The sequence below is a fragment of the Microchirus variegatus genome, assembly GCF_963457635.1.
Source record: "Microchirus variegatus genome assembly, chromosome: 3".
Taxonomy (NCBI): domain Eukaryota; kingdom Metazoa; phylum Chordata; class Actinopteri; order Pleuronectiformes; family Soleidae; genus Microchirus; species Microchirus variegatus.
The window spans coordinates 32,044,458-32,061,496 of NC_139804.1; the positions used below are offsets into that span (position 1 = coordinate 32,044,458).

At 41.5% G+C, this 17,039-nt stretch overlaps 1 protein-coding gene across 1 annotated transcript in view; it reads left to right on the forward strand.

The window, feature by feature from the left end:
* The first annotated feature begins 357 nt into the window (after positions 1-357).
* Positions 358-17,039, forward strand: part of sik2b (salt-inducible kinase 2b) — a 51,367-nt gene continuing 34,685 nt past the window's right edge. Inside the window, exons 1-3 of the mRNA XM_083887285.1 lie at positions 358-839; positions 6,585-6,701; positions 14,530-14,593. Of these exons, the coding sequence (XP_083743411.1) occupies positions 702-839; positions 6,585-6,701; positions 14,530-14,593 (319 nt within the window). The 5' untranslated portion in view covers positions 358-701. The remainder of the gene's footprint in view (positions 840-6,584; positions 6,702-14,529; positions 14,594-17,039) is intronic.

The window sequence follows — 17,039 nt, forward strand, 5'->3', positions numbered from 1 at the left end:
GCGTGCAATCAAAGAAGAGCAGACGAGCAAACAGATTTCAGAATAGCAATTTTACCGGTTGACGTAAGAGGTGGGTCTGGTTGTCCTGGCAACCAATTGGCACTGGAGTGTGGAGCGGCTCCGTGGCCCCGCCCCCTGTACAAATACCCCTATGGCTTTGACGTCAATACACGTCAACCGGGAGAACATGATGCCTCTCTGCGAGTCGACTCGTGCGCTCCGCGGCTGATAGAGAGCAGAGAGGCTCCTCCAGCTGAAACACGAGAGCCGTATTGTAGCGGAGGACGTGCCGCGAGTGTGTGTGTGTGTTTGAGAGTGTGTGTGTGTGTGTGTGTGTGTGAACCTGTCAACAAATGGCCTGCTGCTTCTCCTTCTTGTCGCCGGACTGAGTGTGGCGCTCAGGCCGACACACATATCAACTTTGTCTCGGTTTTCTTTTTTTGTGTGTGTTTTTAATGGACGCGCTTCGAGCGGCGGCGGAGGCGGCGGCAGCGGCAGCGGCGGACAGTTTGTTTGACTTTGCTCCTTATCTATAGCTGCTCAAGCAAGCCCGCGAGAAAGAGTGAGCCCCCCCACCACCACCACCCTCCGACACCCCTAGCCCCACCACCACCACAGTGTGTGTCCCCCCACCCCCCACCCCCCCTCTCCTTCGTCTGGCTGCCTCCTCCTCGTCCACAAACAGTCATATTTAGACCAGCATGGTCATGGCTGACAGTGTCCAGAAACCGCTGATCCGGGGTCCCGTCCGAGTGGGCTTCTACGACATCGAGCGCACCCTCGGAAAAGGCAATTTCGCCGTGGTGAAGCTGGCGCGACACCGTATCACCAAGACCGAGGTGAGTCACTGTTTTGTCAGTTAGTTAGTGAGTGAGTAAAGTAAAGTAAGTAAGTTAGCCCCCTAAGCTAACCCGTGCTACTGTTCAGAGAGAGGGGGAGTTACATAACTTTTTTTTTTTTTTTTTTTAATGTTCAAGTTGACACTCCGGGTATTCTCAGCAGCAGCAGCAGATAGCGTAATGCTGTCCACATCGTGCACGAATAGAAATGTGGATCGGGTGACGGGATCGTTCGGCTTCACTCGGCTGCCCCGGTGCCAGCAGCAGCTGGTGTGTGTATGTATGTGTGTGTGTGTGTGTGTGTGTGTGAGTCGTGCTGCAGGTTTGCAGGAGCAATGACTGAGTGCACATTCACCCTCATTCAGCCAACATCATCAGTGCCAGGAAGAGGTCTGACCACCAGTGCTGCTGCTGCTGCTGCTGGGAAACACTCACCGGTCAACATGCATGCTGTAGTCGAGCTTTGAAGTCATCATGGGTTCAACAAAAAGTGACCAAATTATACAAACAGCACATGGAGCAAAATGTGTGGTGGCAGCAACGCCACACAGTGTTGGACACAAACAGGCAAAAAAACCACTCTCACGATATACACGTGTTTTCAAACGATAATTATTAAATGCAGAGTTTTGTGTCCTCCTGATGCATAGTTTAGAGTTCGACTTAGTTGTGGTTTAAACTTCTCCTTGTGCAGAAACACAGAAACGACAAATATCTAGCCGTTCCAAATGATATCGATTTATATTGAGCGGTCGCTATGTTGCCGTCTATGGGAAATCTATATTTCAATATACCAGATATCGATTTGGTGATGTATCGTCGTCGTCCCTCGTGTAAACACGTTAATCGATACGCCAGGGCGAATATCAGTATTTACGTGAACAAATGAAAGGTGCTCTAAAGTAAACAGTCCCTTGGCAGTTTCGCTCCCTGGGCGTCGATACTTGACTGCAGTGTTACTCAAATGAAAAGTTTACGGTGGGATAATGGCGGAGAATGCTTAGACGCTTAACGTTTAGAGACGCTCCATCCACGTTCAATACATAGACTTTATGCACTTTGGATAAATGGAGACATCCTGCACGTTTAGTTTTCTTCAGTCAGACGGATGTCATCATGTATTGCTGTGTGATTGTCTCGTATCGTGATGTTATTGGTATCGTGGACCATATATTGCGTATCGTGAGGTACTCTGTGTCGTGATTCCCACCCCTACAGTATACCGTACCTTTTTAAACATTGCTTAAAAGCAGTCACAGTAAACGCGCAACTGACTAATAATAGATAGTATTGCAATACATGGATAAATGACTTATGTAGCCTAAGTAGTATGACAATTAAAATGTGCCTGAAGTTTCGCCTCGTCTTCATCGAGGTTAAGGGTGCAGTAGTTTGTCTCACAGGACAGGAGGACGGACGGATGTCCTCGTATTTTGGGGCGTGGCCGTTAGGCACTCGGCAGCGGGCTTGTTTGCTATTAGCAGTCATCTTGAACTGCAATTTGTTTGGCCCTTCACCGAGGACAGGGGTCTGCAACCTGCTGTACGCATGGTGAGAATCATACAACTGCACTCCTTTTGGACTCAACTAGTTGCCTCAGTGTAAACATACTTGTTGTTGCTGTACGCAGAGCATGCAAGCATGGGTCGGTGGTCTAATTAAGTAATTTTGAATAATGATGTGATTTAGTGGGTACTGTGCCAAAAATGGAAGAAGAAAAAAGTGCCGAGAGCTTTCTGAGGAGCATGATGTGCCAGCCAGAGCTCCGTAATTGGAAAGCAAAGGATTCTGCACACAGGCACGTAGACAGCAATCCTCTGACACTGCTCTGGTGTCCTCTCAGAGTTTGGTGAGGGTTTGATATTAGGTTGCTCACTCTCAGGCGATGCAGTGTGAGCACACAGACTGAACAGGACTTGGATTTGCCTGAGTTTGCTTATAGTGTTATCTCATCTCATGAGCAGAGAGGCAATTTGTGAGTCGCGCCACTGAGGGCCGTGACGTTTTTACTGCAATGATAGAGAGACGGTAAAGAGTGTCCAGTCTCTGTTGTGTGACCGAGAGGGTGAAAGTGATCATTTGCAGGCTCTAGCAGGCACATTGCCGTCATATATAACATGTATCCACTGGGCAGATAAATCCTCTGAGGCTGGAAGTTTGTGTAGGACTCTGTGCTGCACTGTGGAGCCACAAAGAGAACTTTTTGCAGACTTCCGGTTTTCAGATACCGTTGCCCTCGCCAGTATTCTCGCGTGTTTTATCTCCTGTACTTAGACTGAGGAGGACCACAAAAACATGAGTGAGTCATCTTTTTTCACCCTTTGGCGACTGTTAGGGCCTCCAGAGTCCCAAATATAAGGATTTAAATTATTAAAAAGTTGCTTTTTGCATAATATGTCCCCTTTAAAGCCTGTGAAATAGTGTAGCATTAAATCAGAAGGGTAATCTGCAGCCATGTAAAACTAAGAGTTGCACACGAGTGCAGGTTTTCATGCGAGTCTTAGTGGTATTTAGACTGGCTGACTGTTTTTTAGGCAACTGGTTTTGTAGAGCTACACACAAAGCCAGTGCAAATGCCTGGCTCAGTCAGACCCATGGCCAGAGCCAGGCTGTTTATTAAATTGGCCAAGGTCAGCTGGAAAGGCAGGCGATCAACTTTATGCGATGCCATCTGCCTTGGAACTGTGCCAGTGCAAAAAAAAAAAAAAAAGATGTTAGCCAGGTAAAAAAGACTGCGAGGAAAATCAGGTTTAATGACGCATTAAACATCAGATCTGATGTGTCTCTTTGCACGGGTGACTGTGCATATTCCCAGATAAGTGCAGGTGTTTGCATAACCTACTTTCTTCTTCCCGTGGTTCCTGCGTGTCATACTAACCTATTCATCCGATTTATGTATATTTTGCAACTCGTTTGGTTCACAATGTAGTGCAAGCTCGCTCCCGTGTGGTACCACACATGTATTCATCCTCTCCACGCAGCGCCGTCCTGCATTTTCTGCTCTCATTACTTGAGGCTTAATCATTGCCCTTAAATGACCTTGTGCTAATAGAGTTCATTAGAAGTCCTGTGTTGTATATGTGTCGCTGCCTTTGCCAAAGGAGGTCATGTTTTTGCAAGACAAATGTTGAGGAAATTTTCTGGGAATGTAGGTAATGACCCAAGAAAGGAAATATTATTAGTGTATTGACACTGTGGAAACGTGTGTGGCATTGATGGAGGTTTTGCACTCTCTGAGTGCTTTTGCAGAGTAATCGCTCAGATCCTTCCTTTGTGTCCTGTTATCCTGCCATTTCCATAGAGAGCACTGAAAATGTTGATATTTTCATGGGATTTATGGTTAAATATCCCCTGTCTGCACTGTGCATCAAAACGACATACTACTAAACTTTTAATTAGTGCACGTCTCTTAAGAGCTCAATGCAAATTCGTGGAAGGGGATAAAACATTAATTTGTGTTCTTATCAGTGCAAAAAAAAATGCAGCTCTATGCTACAGCAGAAATGCGTATGCAAAAATAATTCCAGATAACCTGGTGGGGATAATGCTCCACCTGACTCATCCTTTGTCATTATCTGGAGTGACGTCACCGCGGCACGCACAATGGATGCCAGTCAAATGCATCCACTTGTGCATTCCTGATAAAGTATAGTGTGAACAGGGAAGTTCGGCTGCTCATCTGATGGCTGCCAAAACGGAGTAAAACAAACTCATCTGTGTGATAAGAGGGCGCAATTATCAACGGCTGTGCAGTGTTTATACCTCTGATAATCCTTCACACTCACGGATCCATTTTTAATCACCCTCGTGATTAACTGCTTCACATTGTCTTATTGATTCGGATTGCTTGTTTTGTACGACTTTCACATGAAATATAGTCAGTTCATATACTCGCATTTGTAGCGATGAAAGCACAAAATAAAAAGATCCATGTCAAACTTTTGGGTGGGAGAAGAACAAATCCAAGATTGCCGACATCGCGTTTGGGTAAAATTTGCGTTCGTGTTCAGGGGCGGGGTCTCGTGTCACCTATGAAGTTTCATATCGATTGGTCAATGCATGGCAAAGTTATAGCGCATTTTCGTGTTTCACGACGAGCCATCAAAATTCTGATGGCTGCCGTGGCCATTTTAAATCTGCGTAACATTCTGATAAAATTTGGATAAACCCTCAGACCAGCTATCTCAGTTCCGAAACTTGCGAAACGCCAAGATATACGCCAAATCCAAGATGGCTGACTTCCTGTTGATTTGGTCATGTTGTCCAGAGGATTGTGTGTGTGTCTCTGGCTGGACAATGTTCCCACCAAATCTTGCAAAATTCAGCCCAACTTAATTTGCGCCCACTCCGTAGGGGTTTGACCTGTGGGGGCGCTAATGAGCCATTTTGAATTGGTTTTTTTCCAATTCTGAGTCCATTATTTTATCTAATTTTTCGCCAGTTCTGGTTTGTGTGACAATTTTCTTCTGTTTTCACGCACGTTTAGTGGGTCAAATTCAAGATTCCCTGCAGAGAAAAATAATAACAAGAAGAATTCCTTGAATTAATTCCAATAGGGACCTTGCACACTTGAGCGCGAGGACCCTAATAAAAGTGATAATGTTCATATTTGAAGACTCACTGGTTCCTTTACTAACATAGAGTATACAGGTCCTGAAGAGACCAGCCCTGTTCTTTTTAGTTTAGTTTTCAGTGATTACCGAGCAGTGGAGTTGAGGTCTCCCTGTTGTTTACGCCTCCAGCTTTCTCAGAACACTTCAGACCACACTGGTGAAAAGTTGTTTATAAGACCATGTGAAGGAGAGATGTTAATATCGCCTTGTTACCTACCGGACATCATTACTCAGAGCCAAGAGCGTTGAGGTTGTGAGCGTGCGATTTACACGTACATGTCATAGTGGGTGGGTGTATGTGTGTATGCAGGCATGTGTTTGCCTCTGCTGAACCGTAGAATGATATTTCATCACGGCTCAAATTTGAAAAGTGTTTATGAAAATTCCTGTGCAGGCTGCGTTTAACTGTTTATCCTGTGTCTGCAAAAGTTTGCCACTCTCTCAGCAGAGAAGGACACTCTGTGCTCGCGCTACGCTGAGAATATAAAAATCGATGGAGTTTGTTGTGAGTGTGGGAATTGGGTTGCACGATATTAGGAAAACACACGCACTGTGGTATAATGTTGTTGAATATTGCAGTGAGGACATGACATGCGATAAATAAACAAATACTCCAGTAAACTGTGTTGATGTCTGCTTGCCTTGCCTTTGCTGCTAACACAGACCCAGACAGTGAGTAACCTATGCAGACTCTCAACAAAAATGCGAAATGCGAAATGTAAAAAGTTTCCTTGGCTGCCATATTCGGAAAAAAATATATAAAACAATGTAAATAAAAAACAATGATGTACTTATGTGGCAAGTTCTTGGTGAAAAAAAAAAAAAAAAACTCCTTAAGGAACAATAATCATTTATGATTCAATACTAGTGCAGTGCCCATAGGAAGTATGTACTCCTATAGTGGGAGCTGAAGAAGATTTTCAGTTATGGTAATGCATGATAGGGAACGTTAAGGCTAACATAATACAAACATTGTGCAACCTCATTAGGAACAACGCAATTTGTTTAATTTTCTTATAGCATTAGCGTAGCTAGCTGTTGTGACTGTCTTGCTTTATAGATATTGTCCTAATAATGATTCTGCTGTAAGCTATCGATAGTTAACACTGACTGTTGCCCCATTATTTTGCAGGTGGCCATTAAAATCATTGATAAGACCCAACTGGATGCTGTCAACCTGGAGAAGATCTACAGAGAAGTTCAGATCATGAAGATGCTTGACCACCCCCACATCATCAAACTCTACCAGGTGAGTTACTTTAATGCCTATTATCTGCACTTAGCCTGATACCTTTTCACTGCTCGCTGCAGTAATGTTGTACTAACTGCTTTCCTCTCTGCTGTTATCATTTCGCTGGGCTCTCGTGTCCTTTTTGTGTCTCTCTGATTGACATCTCTCAACATGGGGAAGTTGTTATTCCCCATGTTTGTTGTGATGTGGGATGATAATGGTTTAACCTGTTTGGGTTTTTTTATTTGCATATTTTTTTTGTCTCTTGCTGCTGAGATCAAACTCTTTCTCTAACCTCACCTCACCATAACTTCCCGCATTGGTGGAGGAATGTCCCCATACTCGCTGTATTTGTCCAGTTAATCCAGTTAGCATGACACAGACGGGGAAGTTTTTTCATTATCGTTATCCATTAGCAAAATTTGTCCAGGCATGGGAATCCAGAACCGGTTCCAAGTTATTGAAACAATGTGAATTGTATTTTTCCAAACCGATGAGTTCCATTTGTCAATACTGTCATGTTTATAAAAACAATGACATGCAACTCATTCCAGTGTTAACAGCACTGCATGTGTTGCCAATTACTTTAAGAATATGTTTTAAAATGATTGTATTAATCACTTTTAAGTGATCCATGAACATAATTTTCAGTACCTGTGTGATCAGTATTTCACAGATACGGCCTACCTTCGCCGTTGCCTTATCATTTTATTGTAGTTTTTTTATGGTGTGTGTTATCCAAGTTTTATTGTTATTACACTTGCTCGAGAACAATTAACCTAGGTTTAATATAAACGTCTATATTTATTTTTTAAATTTAAGGGTTTACTATTACATATTGACTAGTAATCTAATATATGAGCATTTTTTTTCCACTTACCGTATGTATAGTTGTAATAGTAATAGTATGTGTGTACTGTTGAAAGCATAGCATTAAGTAAAGGAAGTTTACGAGTTGTAATTTTGACAAACAGGGTTTCCCCCAGAAAACCTGCTAAGCCCGGTGGTACCTTTTGGGCCCACCGGCGGCCCACGGCGTTTTTGTAAAAAAAAAAAAAATTTTGAAGTTCACAGGAAATTTTTAATTATGACTATTATGTGTTATTGTAAGACATTTTTTAACAATACTTAAACACCAACTATAGTCTTCCAAAAATTTTAATTAAATAAATAATATAAATATTTTTAAGTAATCGGCCAGTGAATCTTAAAACAAGCCAGGCAATGGTTACATTTAAAAGTAAAATAAAGCAACATAAATATAAACGTGGTAGTGCCCCCTCATCTGCCTCATCTGGTGCAGACAAACGGCCCTCTTATTTCTGTGTTCTCTTCTCCCTCTCCCGCGCCGTTTGTTGCTCCTGCGCTTCTGCGTCTCCAAGCGGTCATTTCATATCTAAAGCAGACTGGATCATTTCTCTACGTGTTTTGTCCCCACATAAAAATAATGATCTTTATGACTAGGATGGAGTACAGTTGCGATGAAGTGCAGGGGATCTGAGTAAAACATGGTGTCAGACTCTGAAGAACAGAGCGCACTTTTCATTTCCACTCCGTGGTCTTAATCTTTGTGATAGAAGAACGCATGTGCTGTTCCACAGTGTTGTAGCTGTGTTTCGACCGCCAAATTCTCGGTGCATCCCTAAATATAACATCTTTATTGACAAGAACAATGTAACTGTAATAATGATGCGCTTGATAGTGTGAATTGGGTTTCAATCAGCAACTGGACAAGCGTGCGCTGCGCTGATTACATGGGGGCGCATGCGCTCTTGTTCCCCGGTATAGAAAAAGCCGTGGTGTTTAAAAAAAATCTATTTTAAATAAATAAACAAGCAAGCACTGTGGGAAACCCTGACAAAGTTTGTTCTGTCCGTGAAATGGTAATTTGGAAGTTAAACACAAAGCTGAAACATCTTTTTATGTCGGCTTCACTGCCAGGAATGTCATATCTTTTGACATTTCACATATGAGCTTCACTGCTTTCCAACCAAGCAGAATGTATTTGCCAAGGGTAAATATCCCATGCCATGTTATAATAACATTTGTTCCACGCAGGCAGACTCAGAAAGTCTTAACCTCAGTGACAACAGCAGTTTAACAGTGGAACATTTGCATAGTTAATGCTCACAGACGCAGAGAAGGCACAACTGTGACGCTGACTCTGAAAACCTGTGGAGGGGGAACTGTGCATGCAGGAACTGTTTAGAGTAATTGATTAAGGATCTGAATAATTGGTGCCATTATTATCAAAGTCTTACCGATTCCCATCTTCAGTCCAGTGTATCGAAATTAGTGTCCTGTAATTTTGAGATTGCAGATTGTAACAAATGTAGGACAGCACAGGGAACTACGGTGGCCTTCCCATACCAGAAAGGATGTCAGTCTTATTTGTTTGCATAGTAGTCTTCAGATTAAAAAGTGCACATGCTTTGCCTGGTTTGCCTTTCTGGGCTGCTGTAGGAACTAGGGATGGGCGTTCCGTGTTAAAACACTTTTCGAAAGTCGTATCTAATTAGTTGAATAATCGGCGGAAAACCAGTTCCCGAGCCAGTGGTTAATTTCAATAGGAAAGCCTGAGGTAACGCTGCTCTGCGCTGGGCACTGTGACCACAGAGCGCCTGCATAAGCGGAGCTGTTCACCTCCGACTACGTCGCTGCCAAACTGCATGTCATGTCTTGATACTTAAAGCACATTTTTAAATTCTAAATGACTAATTTTCTCGCCTCAAATGATCTAAAAACGGTTTCATTTCATTCTGAGCCTGTGGTTAATTTCAATAGAACAGGCTATACGGGGCACTCTGAGTGCCGAGTGCCCCGTATAGCCATATTTAAAAATTCTTTTAAAAAAATGTCTTTAATTGTTCAGGTTTGAAGATAATATGTTAATATAATAAAGAACTAATTCCACGAAACCAGTTTTTGCCTTTCAGAATAAAAAACATTACAAATGTATCAAAGAGATATTTGACCCCAAATTGTCCAATTAAACAGCATTGGTCATTGTGTGTGTGTGCGTGTGCACATGTGTGCATTTTAGCTTTTGAATGGTGTTGTGCGTTGTCAGTGTTTTGTGGCAGATTTTGATGCTCTGAAAAAAACAATAAAAAAACAGCCAAACGACAAGTTCATAAATTCATACGTTTCAAACTTACCCTTTAATTAGCAGCTATTAGATAGCTATAATATAGCTATTATACTACTTGTGCATTTTTTGTTATTTCCACGCTATGATGCTAGCATGATTAAGTCGAACAGTAGCCAAGAACATGACGCGTTAGAACACGGAAATCGACACGGCACTGACACTGACGTGCAAAATTGATACGCTCATTTTCTTTTTAGCATAACTGTCCTCAGCTAGCTAGACTCCAGGGTTGTAGATAGCGCATTTTAGACTGTTATGCTGTTATTAGCGGCTGACATGCTAAAATGCGCTAGCTATAACCCTGGATTATTGGATAACCATCACCCATCTCGAGTAAAAACATGGCAGCACAAGATGGCAGCATCTATACAGCAAGGCCCTGGTGGAAAGAACATTTAATTGTTATTGTAAGGCTATTGATACTACGTTCTGTTTGTGCCAATAAACTCTCTAAATGTTACACACTGGACCTTTTTAAATGTGTGTGTTATAAAAGCCTACGTGAATTCCCACAGCCTCACCTGGTTTGGTTTGTCGTCTAACGTAAACTATTATAAGTGGCACTGCGAGCTGGTCCCAAAGACTCTGCGTCCTTGTACTGCAGTCGTGTTACACGTATTACCGTGAGGCCTCAGTGCAACATCTGCTGAGGGGGCCTGGAGTCGGCGGTGCCTCTGGCAGAATTCACCTTTGTCGTTCTTCCAGGTACTTTAGCAGTTGGTGTTGAGCACACGACCAATCCAGGTCATTTTCTAATGCATTGGCAAACAACTGATGCCTAGCAGAACCTGCCACCGCTGGATAGTTTTAAGATATGAGAGCATGCGGTAGTTAATGACTGACGGACGCTCGGCGCTGTGTGTCTCCGTGTCTTTTCTACACTTTCATACAGTGTAGAAATCGATTTTTATGAAACCAATGTTTGCAGTGTTTTTATTAAGCCTGTTTGAAAATTCAAGTATATATATCTATATCTATATATAGATCTATGTAATGTTTTTTCCTGCGTCAGACTGCAGAGGTCATTCAGTTTCTTCTGTAGTGCAATTTACATAATTATGCTTCATACTCATGTCACAATAGATATGATATACAGTACATATTCTTCATTGTACATAATAAATAAACATAAAGCAAATAATAGCTGTAGTGAATGTGAGCACAGAAGTCAAGGAGCCTTTTAGTCATTATCATATCAAATCAAAGTGATTTTTTTCGTTTGCCGATATCCAATGATACATTTTAAAGCCGATATTGGCCAATGCCAATATTGTGTATCCCTAGATTTGACTTATTTTTATTCATGTGTGAAGATGAACCAGCTCCTCAGTGTTTTTCGTCTGTGTTGCGCTGCTTCAGTTTCTGGGTCTTGTGTTATATTGGGCGTGTGGTCACACTGGCTTACTTGGACATTTAGTATTTTACACTGTATCTTGACTCGAAACTGCAAGGATTTCATCCTGCAGTTTGTTTTTGACCACATTACGGTGATGTGTGTCAAAGGGATTTTTTTTATTCAACTTAATCCTATATATGTAATTTCCCTCAAGCCCTAAGCCACGTGTAAGGACATTCCACATGATTTATTCTCCTATTGCACTTGATACCCTGGTACACCAGTGATGTTTGGCACAAAACAGCCCAATATCTCAACAATTTTGGGTGATGCTGTTGTGTTACATAAGCCTGTGGGTCCCGTTTCTTACTCATGTTATCGTTATACAACCATGTGGCGCCGCTCTAGCTGTTTGCTGTGTTATTTTAGTATGTGTCATCGTTTCCGACTGTCCAATCAGCACAGGTCAATCAGTGAGTCTGTGCAAGTACAAAGACTTTAAGTAGTGACGTAATGATGACATGCTCTTACCAAACCGCTCTGTTGTTAGTTACTTTTTTTTTTACTAAGTCGTGTCAACATAAAATGGATCCTTCATTGGAAGTCCCTGAATAAATATATTCAAGGATATTTGATAGATCAATTCACTAAGTCAATATATTCTGTGCTGTAATGAATAATTCATTATGTATTTAATTTAATAGATTAAAAATAATTAGATTTATACCGATAAATTATTAATTTACAGAATGTCAAAATGCCATTCTGTGGTTCACCACAGAGAATACAATTCTGTCCTCTTTTAAAAAGTGTATTGATGTCAAAATAAACAACCAAATGATATTTTTTATGAGTTTATGTTTGACTGGTTTGGCCAGTCTTTCTGAATGATCAGCAATGTAATAATGTGGTGTTGTATAACATGTTCAATATCACCTGAAGCGAGACGCACGATAACACAAGATGACAGTCACCCAAACACTCAGTGCTCTTTGCTTTTCGTAGCATTTGAAATTCAACGTATGAATCGTTCCCTTGTATTAGGATTTATAACATGGATTCATTTATAACCCCCTGATTTCTCTGAAGCACACACACAGTGCTGTGCCTGTGTCTTGTATAATGTGTTATCTTAAAATGAAATCAATAATCACTTGATACAGCTGAAGCATGAAATATCAATGGAGGCATTGTACCTATTATCTGTATCGCAAATAATACGAGTCTGTTCAACTTTTTTCACTGACAAAACAAACAGAAAAACAGATTATAAAACTCAACATAGTGGCTCGTAATCTGGCCTTAATAAAAGGGCTGGTATTAAAATACATGTGAGCCAAAATTATCAGAATAATATTTAGTTTTTATTTATGCAAAATTTTATTCTCCTTGTTGTACATGTCATGTACAGAAAAACACTGGAATTCTACAGTCCCTCTCACAATTATGCAACACAAAGTGTGTATATATATATACATATATATATATATATATATATATACATATACATATACATATATATACATTTAAATGTATATATTTATTATGATCCCATCCAGTACTAGTAGTGCTGTCTCTGCAGCAAAGATGACAACCTCTTGTTCATAATTCTTGATACTTGATAGGTTTGAGAGATGTTTTTTTAATGGTTTCCCAGTATTTGTGATTGATTTACAGTTTAAAAAGCTTGAATTTTCTCAGCCTGATTCACACACTTTGAGTTTTTTTGTTTAAAAAGAGAAAAATAGTATAGTATTACTTTATCATTTAATAAGTCTGGCATAGTAGGCTACAAAATATCGTGTTACAGGTATCAGCACATCAATCCTAACAAATAATATCACCCTGGAAGTAAAGTGTTATTGTTGAGTTTTAGATGCTTTCTAAAGGCGGATTTCCACTGGGCGCGTTACAGCGGCGGCACGTCGATGTGAGCATTTCCACCGGACGCGCTGTGGCGCGTCTCAGCAGCATCCCTGTTGCGGCTCGCTGCGCCACAGCGATATCGATAGGTAGCAGTTCTATTTTTGCCGTTGCCGCTGCCGAGTTGCTTCAAGCTCAACAGAGCAGATCGCACCAGACAGCAAGTCCGATACAGAATTTTTAGTAAAACACTTCCGCCCCCCTTTCAAAATAAAACACAATACGCAGGTCATATCACAACTTCACATCAACATTACGTCGTGACCGGTGCTACCTGGTCAACAGGCAATTAATCAGAGCGTCTCGGAGAGTCATAATGTACGACGAGATATTAATTGTTGAAGTGGAGAAACATAAAATAATTTATGACCAGATCAACAGTTCTTCCACGTCGTAGAATGAAAGAAGCTGTGTTGTTGTTGTTGTTTCCTTAATACACAGTCTACATCGTGGGATCTCGCAAACTCACGTCCGTTCAGGATTATTGCATGATAGAGGACGAAGCAGAACCGCGGCACGTCAGCGGCACGGCTGCAATCCAGTTATGCCAGTGCCCGGTGTTGTGTTATTGTACGTACGTGTCGGTCTACCGGCCCAGCGAAATAAAAGAGAGCCATCGTCGTCAATACTATTAGTTACACCTTTTACTTTTCCTGCTGTGTGGAGTAAAAATATGCACTGTGGGAGAATGTTTAGTCCCCAAATGAGGTGCTGTTGCTGCCCTTAATTCGTCAGCGAGTTGCGTTACTGCTCCACAATCGAGAGAGAGAACAGAATGTGTTTGTGAAACAACAACAGTCCGACCAGAGGAGAAAACACAAACTGGGTTTCATTTCCTAAATCCATGAATCGGTCAGTGTAACAGATGGAAAACTGATCATAAACAATGAGCGTGGGCTTTTTCTAGTGTGAATGTCTGGCTCTCTGTGTCTGATTCATCCTCCCCTCTCCATCTGATTCTCCCCTCTGCATTTAATTCTATTCATCACCCGAGTGTTTCTGTTTCTAAATCGGTGCTTTTCCTCCTACACGATGTGGCACTGGGTGAGGACTAAAAGGTTTTAAGTACCATTCAAATATCCTCTGCAGCACCAACTGTCCACCTCCATTCTCTTACACGGTTGCCATTTTTAGACTCTGTACCATTCATGCATTTGGGTTTTTGCTCATGACTTTGTGGATGCCAGATGCTGCAGTTAAACCACAGAGTGGGAGCCTCGTGGGCAGTATCTGTTATATTTTGGTCAATTGTGTCTGTTTTAGGCTCTCTTTCTTTCTTTCTTTTTTTCTAATACTGCAGGAGACTGTTTTTGTGAATTGTCTGCTCATGTTGCTCTATGAAAAGTGGTCTCCTCTGTGTATTCACGTGGACTCTCCCACTCTTTTCTCCCCCCCCTTCCCTGGCCCCCCGTTCCTTCGTCCTCTCCCTCTCCCAGGTGATGGAGACGAAGAACATGCTTTACTTAGTCACGGAGTATGCCAAGAATGGGGAGATTTTTGGTGAGTGATATTTTCAAGTACAAGATCAGTGTGATTTCTGTGTCTCATGCACGTTGCCCCCCCCCCCCCCCACATCCACTTCATTTGCATACTCCCCATATCAGTTCCACACACACAAAAAAATATCAGCTGTGTTGCGTCAGTAGTGTTTTTGACAAACAAGGAAGTATCAAAGTCTTGTTGAGTTTTCAGGCCCTTACAGTTATTTTGGTCCAAATCTCAAAGGTCATAGATGGAAAGCTGAGAACAAGAGTTCCAACGCATTCCTTGTCATTAGCTGCTGGTAATTGTGTTGCTTCATGCGCTGACATTGTTTTCTTGTCGTATAAATTACATCACTGAAGGCCTTTGAAGAACACAAAGGGGAAGCCTCAAAGAGAAAAGAAGCGTTTATTGCTCTGTGTGGTGCGCGATCACATGATGTCGAGATTACGCAAGGCGCCGTGAATATGGTCTACCTGCTGGTGTTGTTCAGTCATTTTAATTGACCGCAGTGCAACTGCAATCAGCTGCTCCTCGTGACAAGAAAAACAGACGAGACATAAACGTGTAGATTCAAGCGCACTTATTGATTCATCTTTTAATAAACGCCACAGAAAACAGTATAAAACACTGCCTCCAAACAACCAACATCTTGTATTTATTCATTTCTATTTATATGTTTGTCTGTTGCTTCTTCTGCTGCCATAACGCACATAACATTCTGTTCTAAAACATAAAGTGCGACGCTTGATTTTCAAAAATCACATAAAACTGTGTTCTGAAATGTACACCATAAACCATGAACGCTCCAAAGGCAGTGCAGTTTTAATATGAGCGCTAGATAAGCTCAAATAAACAGCACTTGTCTATGATTTGGCCTAAGGGTCTCGCATAATGATTTTTAAACGACTAAAATAGACCAGATACTCGAGTTGTGACTCATTTTCACAAAAGCACAGCGCAACATTAAGAAAAATGTGGAACAGAAAGAAATTAAAATTGTTCCTTTGCTGTAGACCGTAATTTCCAGTCAGTCACCAGTATTTTAGAGACAAAAATGGAAGTAGGCTAAATTTGCCAAAGGACCATTAAAATGATTAAAGTTTCCAAGAAGACAGTCTGAACATCAGTGGAAATGTTATACTCTAATAATCTGAGGTGCAAATAAAGCAAATTTGTGCTGGAAGAGACAGACAAGTTAGAACACAGCAAGAATAGTACACGAAGATAACAAATTATCTCGGTCTGCCGTGGAAGCACGTGCACTCTATCGCCACTACACACACACACACTCAGTTTGTACAATGTGTACACACTTCACTCTCCCATCCAGTACATGAGACATGAGCCCAAGCCCAAGAAGAAGTGTTTTTTTTTTTTTTGCATCTGTGTTTTGCATCATGTTGCAGTGAAATATTGTGGAACCAAAAACTGGGATTCTTGGTACCATTCCAACTCTGAACATGAAATACTTGTACACTTGCATATTTCAAGTGTAGACCTGTCTGATGTGGACAGACCAAGTAGATCATGATCCACTCATTGTTGGCCTCACCTATCACACTGTCTGGGAATGTGTGCACTTAGCTACTACTTCCAGACGCACTGTAGTAGCTAAGAGGCTTACTCTACTCTGTAGTGTATGGTAAACTTATTAGGTGTGTATATGTATATGTATATGTGTGTGTGTGTGTGCGCACATAAGTGTGCATGTGTCTTTCTTAGGCCAGTGTTCCACTTGTGATGTTGACTCAGCAGCAGTAGCAGCTCCTGCTCCCGTGACCCACTGAGAGCTGGGAATCGGATACCAGAAAGAAAAAAAAAAAACACAAATGAATGAGAAAACAGTGTGGTTGAAACAGAAAAGGAAACACAGACATGTAACTAGACTCATCTGTGTTACTGCATACTGTGCTCAACACATTTATGAGACCACCAACCGAATCCACAGCTGCCCTGAATTAACAGCATTGGTTAATTGTCAAAATAATTTTTCTGTAATGGTTAATGCACCAGTATGTAGAAGCGCTTTAACCAAAACGTGATTTTTAAGGCTAAAATATAATAATTGTTCTTATCCATTTACAAAAAACCTGAACCATTTCTTGATTAAAGGGAACATATAATGCAAAATCTAATTTTTAATCATTTAAATCCTTATATTTGGGACTCTGGAGGTCCTATCAGTCGGCAAAGTGTGAAAAAAGATGACTCGCTCATGTTTTTGTGGTCCTCCTCAGTCGAAGTTCAGGAGATAAATCATGCGATGCTGAGTTCTGCACTCACTGGGACGTCACGATGCGCTAAATTCCTGGAATTGTTGTCTCACGGAGCTCCGCTTTGTACATAAAACACGAGAGAGTGCTGGCGAGGGCAACGGTATCCGAAAACCAGAAGTATGCAAAGTTCTATTCTTGGCTCCACAGTGCAGCACAGAGTTCTACACAAACTTCCAGCCTCAGAG